Raw genomic sequence first — 6,809 nt, forward strand, 5'->3', positions numbered from 1 at the left:
ATGTACTCCATTTATAAGATTTATTTATTAATAAATTTTAGATAGAATTTATTTTAGAAATGAAATTTTCATGTTTGGAATAAATAAAAAAAATTAAAATTTTATTTATTTTTATTTTCTAAAATACCCTTAAATAATAACTTTACAACAATGACTCGATCCAGTGTTTTATAATAAAATTTTGAGTTATTGAAATTTGTGAAATTGGTTTAAAAATTTCACATTTGTTTTGTACCATACATAAAAATTATGGAATTGATTTATTCCAAACAAGGATAGATAAATCCTTCTCTTTTTATTAAAGAAAGACAAAAATTCCAAGTAGGCAAAGCCATCTCATCAAGAGGAATCCAGCATCCACAAGCAAACAAGTCCTATACCACAAGCTGACACGCGACCTGTCGATGTTAACACCTCGTCTACCACAGGATCTTCCGTTTTGTTGCCTTTTGATCGTTCTATAAATACCTTCAACAATGAATCATTTTTACCATTCACCTCAGCAGTCAAAACCATCACTTTCTCTTCTTTCGTTTCCTTCAACCATAGAAGTCTATCTCTTCATTTCTGTTCTGTGTTTTCCTTGAAGATAAGATTTTTCTGGTTCATCAATGGAGTGGAATAGGTGTATCAGTGGGTTTAGGGAATTGAGGCCTCTGGTGCACTTGCTTTTGCCATTAAGTGTCCATTGGGTTGCAGAGCAAATGACTGTTTCTGTTCTTGTCGATATAACAACTTCTGCCTTGTGTCCTGGACAGACTACTTGTTCTCAGGCTATTTATATTAGTGGTCTCCAACAAACGGTAATCTAAATGCTTCCGCTGATTGTTTCGTTTTTTTGTTTTGTTGGTGAGGAAGTTAAGAAATAAAGAACGGAAAATGTGTTTTTGACTTTTGGTTTATTATTTGCATTTTTCATTGTTTATCGGTTTGGTGGCCATTTCTCCGCTTATGGTGAGAAAATGGAAGAGAAAGGCAGCTGATAAAAGAAAAAGAAAAAGAAAATTACCCAGTTTAATTTTGTGCTTTGTTGTTCAATTTTGTTTTCCTTTGGTCCTTTATTTGATAGAAATTTATCTTTATAAGATTTAGTATGAATTGGAAGGGAGAAAAAGGAGAAAAAAGTCAAAATTACTGAATTCAGATTGTTTTTGGAATTCAGTTGGTTGGTGATAATGTTTCTTAGAAATCTTTGATTGTTTGGTCAAAATTAAGTTTTTTTCTTATCTGAGCAGATCTGCAATCTAAGTTTATTGGAGAATTGAAAATTTATACCAACACAGTTATCTTTTAGAATTTTTTCTGGCTAAACAGAGGTTTAAGAGGAAAAAACTCATGAAAATGCATTGGTTAATGAATTTGGAAAGTTCTTTACTGATCTGTTGTTTTCATTTCTTTTTATTTTTTATTCTAGAATTTCCTCTCTTGATCTTTTATCTCTGGGTTTGAGCAGAATTTGATCCTAGGTATTTTGGAATAAAAGACTTCACTAGATAATTGAGTGTGCATGTGCTAGAACTTGTATCTTTTGTTGTTTGGTCGATAATTATATTCCTTGATTGGTGCTTAGGAAAAGTAACCCAAAAAAAAAAAAAAAAGAAAAAATTACCAAACTTAAAAATATTTATCGAAGCCAAGTTGGGAAATGAATCATAGCATCATAATTACACATGAATTACTAATTTAAAAAATGTGGGCAGTTGTCCCATTATTGTCCAGTTGTATTATTTATAATAAAGTACTGAGAATTTCTTTAAATCTTTGATTTTGCTGAATGCTTAAGAATAGAAACACATGATTGCAACTTTTGTTTTTACTAAAGTATTGAGACATATAAGCACTACATATGGATCTGGAAATTATCAGAAAATGCATGTGGTCCACTTTGGTCCAATAAAATGGTAAAGATGAAATGACCTATGTCCTACCTTGGTTAAATGTGGATTCCATCTTTGGCTTTCTTTAATAGTTGATACTTGGTACATGAGTAAGAAAAGTTCTGCCTTGATTCTGAGTGTGAGTGTTATGATCCTTTTTTATATTCCTTCTAAAAGAATTGTGGCTTTATCATTTTTTAACTACTCCTTTGGTTTCTGTCATCAGCAGCCATCTAAGACTGATAGCGGTAGTCACTATACTGCTAGTGGATTGAATGAGATATTTCATAAATCAGTAATTAATGAGATGATTCCGAGTATAACAGAGCCGACATAGAAGGTTGCTCATTAAAGTAGTGAGGAAAACACTTGATAGCATGATTAAAGACCAACTAAATGAATATACATGAAGAGAATATCTTGTGCTAAGACTATGTATAGCTATAGAACTCAAATAATGGTGCAGGAGAATATGCATTTTAAGTTTTTAACTTCAATATTTATGACTACCAAACTCGGTACTTGGAAGTATTCTGCGGTTTATAAATAATATTTTAAATATTCAACAACTTTTTCTCGTTTTAAAGCAAAGGCTGAGGTTTATAACTTTTTGTTTATAGGTGGTTGGAATTTTCAAGATGGTGGTACTACCACTCCTTGGCCAGCTTGCGGATGAGTATGGGCGCAAACCATTTCTTCTTCTTACTGTATCTACATCCATATTTCCTTTTGGTATGTTCCGGACAAGTATTTTCAGTAATGGATTAAGATTCAATCAGTGATATTACATACTGAAGTTCCCCAAATTTTAGAATTGAAATATTAATGACATACCATCTTTGTTTGATTCTAACGCAAAGCACCTTGAGTTTGGGAAAGACAATTCTGAAGTCTAGTAACTGAATATGTATATAAGTCTCTAGCTTTCTACAAATGAAAAATACTTAATCATGTTTTATATATCTAATATCCTAGTTTAGATGAGTTAATGTTTCAACTTGTTGTTTCCTTGTTTTGTTGACTCAGCTCTACTTGCCTATAGCCAAACCAAAGAATTTGTTTATGCCTACTATGTGCTTCGCACAATTTCTTTTATTCTGAGTCAAGGAAGCATTTTCTGCATCTCTGTTGCTTATGCGGTAATAACTACTCCATTTTCATCAAAATTTGTATACATAGAGAATGTCAGGATATCACATTTTCCCTTCCTTTAGTAGGCAGATATTGTCAAAGAAAACAAGAGGGCTGCTGTATTTAGTTGGATGACTGGCCTCTTTTCTGCTTCCCATGTCATAGGAAATGTTTTAGCACGTTTTCTTCCTTGGAGATACATTTTTACGGTATGTTGTTTCTGTGGTCTTGGTCATATCCTTGCCTTTTTCTTTTAGTAAAAGTTTTTACTTATTTTCTGTTTTAGTTTTTAAAATTTTGTATTACAGTGACTATTTTCAATTTCATTGTCTTTATAATGATTGGGCATTTTATTTCAGGTTTCAATCATTCTCTTGATTTTTGGTCCATTTTATATGCAATTCTTCCTTGTTGAGACTGTTGAACGGGCTCAAAGGAAGGAACAAAAATCAAACTTGTTGACAAAGATTGTTAAGGTTTCCCGTAAACGATATGAATCAATGAGAGATGCTGCAACAGTAGTTTTTAGCAGGTATCTTCTATTTTGGCCAAAAAATCTTTTCAAATACACACCATCTTTCAATTGTGCTCTGCACTGTTAACATGCCTTGCATTATCATATGATTTTTGCTTTTGCTAAAGAGAAAGAAACTCTATTTATGTCTCCTCTGTCTTTACTTTTCAGTCCTACGCTTAGAGGAATTACTTTTGTTTCCTTCTTCTATGAGTTGGGAATGTCTGGCATCAGCGCTGTCTTACTTGTGAGTTCCTTCCTAACTTAAACTTATACTTTTTATGCCACATCTGATTATCCTTACCCATTATCAGCAGATCATGACAAAAATTTCTTTTTCCCCTGTCCTTATCTTTTATCAAATTAGATTACATGCTTAGTTTTGTGATACATGCTAGATAAATAATTAAAAATATTCCTATGTTTCCCTTTTGTCCTCTTTTTTATGGTTGCCTTGTGTGAAAGCTCTGGAATACTGGAATTATACTGTACGCTAACCTTTCATTTTGATTCTATTCTTGTATCTCCAAAACCACAACCAATGCAATTTGTGGAGGAACTACCCTTTTAACTGCTGGAATGACTAATTGTTAAGAGGACTTTATCCTATTTGGTTCATCCTATGAATGGGAAATGGGTATGGGAATTGAAATGAAAGTTTTGTAGGCATTCTATGTTTCCATTCCAACACTTCACTTCTAAACTTATTAGATAATTAAACATAGCATAAAGGTTACTTTGTTCATTTTGAAAATTAAGCTAAAAGTTATATTTCATTAATGCTTATGTTCTATTTCTTAAACATAAAATGTCACTAAAAAACTGTTCCCTTGTGTGCCATACAATCCAGCAGAATCCTATTCTGTGATTCCTTTTTCAATTCCATTTTCTAACTGAACCAAACAATAGTTCTGCTAGTACTACCTTCCACAGGAGTATATATATTGAAATTTTCATTTTTTTTAAATAATGAGGGTCCTTAATATATTGATTGAATCAATTTTCATTTTTATTGTCAGTGCTAATTGCAAATAGTTGTTCTCTTTTTTTTTTTTTTTTTTTTTTTTTTTTTTTTTTTTTTTTTGAGAAAATAGTGCTTTCTATTGCATATCTAATTTGTTTTCTTTTTGAGTTAAATTCCCTGACTTCTTTACAATTGCCTATGCAGTACTATCTCAAATCAGTGTTTGGTTTTAGCAAAAATCAATATTCAGAAATTCTGTTAATGGTGGGAATTGGTGAAATATTTTCTCAGGTATGTCTTTTCTGGAACTAATTTTTCCTGTTTTAGTTCCTTAATAATCCTGAAAGAACTAATGTGCTTAAAGAATCCATATTGTTTTGCAGTCTTCCTCACTTCTAACCAGGAAATGAAAGTTTACTAAATAAAAAAGTAACGATCTTTTTCAAATAAATAAATTTCCTAATTAAAAGAATTATTAAACTCTTTAGTTTTTCGAATTTGCAAATAGGAAGTTAGATAAAATAAAGTTCTAATTAAAATATTAAACAGGACACTATTTGGAGGTCAAGCCTAATTGAAAATAATGTAAAATAGGAAACAACTCCTTTTTTTTGTGTCATATATTTTGAATTTGCAGAAACTTTTTGGCTGATATATGTTTCACTTTGTGTGTTGCTTGTAGATTGTGGTCCTTCCTCTTGTAAATCCATTGGTTGGTGAGAAAGTGATATTATGTCTGTCCTTACTTGCATCAATAGCTTATGTAAGTTGCCTTCCTAAGAAGCCTCATGCTCCCGGAACACATACTCAATTGCATGGACACTTGCACAAAATGAACTGAAAAGAATTTTGTGGTACTCTTTGTTTTCTGAACAGGCATTCCTTTATGGATTGGCGTGGGCATCTTGGGTATGTACTTGCATGGACTTATTTCCTGCGGAAGGGCTCTAGTTTCTTTGTTGAAATAAGGTTATAGAATTATATATACATTTCTTATTGCCAATTACAGGTGCCGTATATGAGTGCGTCATTTGGAGCCATTTACGTCCTTGTAAAACCTGCAGTGAGTATTATATATTCGCTTAACACTCTTCTTTCATCCCTATATTGTATGAAACTGTAGTGAATTATTGACAATGTTAAATTTAAACGTTCAACTACTTTGTGTTCTGAATTTCTTCATTTTGCCAGACTTATGCTATTATTTCCAAAGCCTCAAGCTCAATGAATCAGGTTTGTAAATTTTGGCAATTTTTACTCAATTTAGATAACTAGATGATTCTAAATTCCTTTTTAAGCTGTTGCTTTGTGGACCTGCAATTTTCTGCAGTCTAATCTAATCATTCAACATAAGTTATGATCAGAACAATTTTTGTCTAAGGACATCCATTTAATTTGGAAAGCCTTAGATCAATGAGCAAAATATTGTGACATGAATGCCAAGGCTTTACAACACCTAATATCTCTGCATTTGCGCATAATTTCAGGGAAAAGCACAAGGATTTGTTGCCGGAGTACAGTCAATAGCAAGCCTGTTATCTCCTCTTGCAATGAGTCCATTGACATGTGAGTTGTCGACTTCGCTTCCCTTTCCTTTGTTCCATAGTAGAACCATTTCACTTTTTTCTTTTTCATTTATTGGTTGTGTGTTGTTTTGTTAGCATGGTTCCTATCTAGCAATCCCCCTTTCAACTGCAAAGGTTTTAGCATCATTGTTGCATCCTTGTGCATTGTAAGCCTCTCACCTTTCTCTCTTGCTTTTTCTCATTCAGTCCATTACTTAATCAAGAATTATCCAAAATTTTCAGATAGTTGCTTTATGCTATGCTTGTCTGCTTCAACCGGAGCAACACGAACCCAGGAGCTCGGAGGAAGACATGGAAGCGCCACTTTTATCTGATAATTAGCCGGCTAGCTAATTTGTTAATTTTGCGAGGAAAATGATGTAAAAATGTAAATATATAGCATCACTTTGCATTAGTTGTATAATTGATGTATTTTGCTCTTAAAGTATATGTCAATTTTGCCTGAGCCATTTTACTTAATTTCTTCAAATGGACATCTTATATGGTCATAAAGTCTTATAGATTTGTAAAATGTTGGTACGTGGAATTATACTCCTTCGGCTTAAACTTATAGTTCCAATTTTCTTTTTTGGGTGTTCCAAGCAATAGTTCTATTTATATTTTTGGAAGATTTTTTTTTTTTTTTTCACTTTGGCTTAAACTTATAGTTCCAATTTTCTTTTCTGGGTGTTCCAAGCAATAGTTCTATTTATATTTTTGGAAGATTTTTTTTTTTTTTTCACTTTCCCACAGTATCT

General features: G+C 32.2%; 1 protein-coding gene across 1 annotated transcript; it reads left to right on the forward strand.

Moving 5' to 3' along the window:
* Positions 1–477: 477 nt before the first annotated feature.
* On the forward strand, positions 478–6,531 carry LOC105636073 (uncharacterized). Its single transcript, XM_012219242.4, has 14 exons — positions 478–803; positions 2,498–2,609; positions 2,904–3,016; positions 3,095–3,217; positions 3,368–3,540; positions 3,694–3,769; positions 4,691–4,777; positions 5,169–5,249; positions 5,363–5,395; positions 5,496–5,549; positions 5,678–5,719; positions 5,974–6,052; positions 6,148–6,218; positions 6,295–6,531. Exons 1-14 carry the CDS (start codon positions 612–614, stop codon positions 6,391–6,393), a joined length of 1,335 nt encoding a protein of 444 aa, XP_012074632.1. The 5' UTR covers positions 478–611; the 3' UTR covers positions 6,394–6,531.
* Positions 6,532–6,809: the final 278 nt, after the last annotated feature.

Source organism: Jatropha curcas, chromosome 6 (assembly GCF_041381405.1).
Source record: "Jatropha curcas cultivar XTBG-Jc1 chromosome 6, XTBG_Jcur_1.0, whole genome shotgun sequence".
NCBI lineage: Eukaryota > Viridiplantae > Streptophyta > Magnoliopsida > Malpighiales > Euphorbiaceae > Jatropha > Jatropha curcas.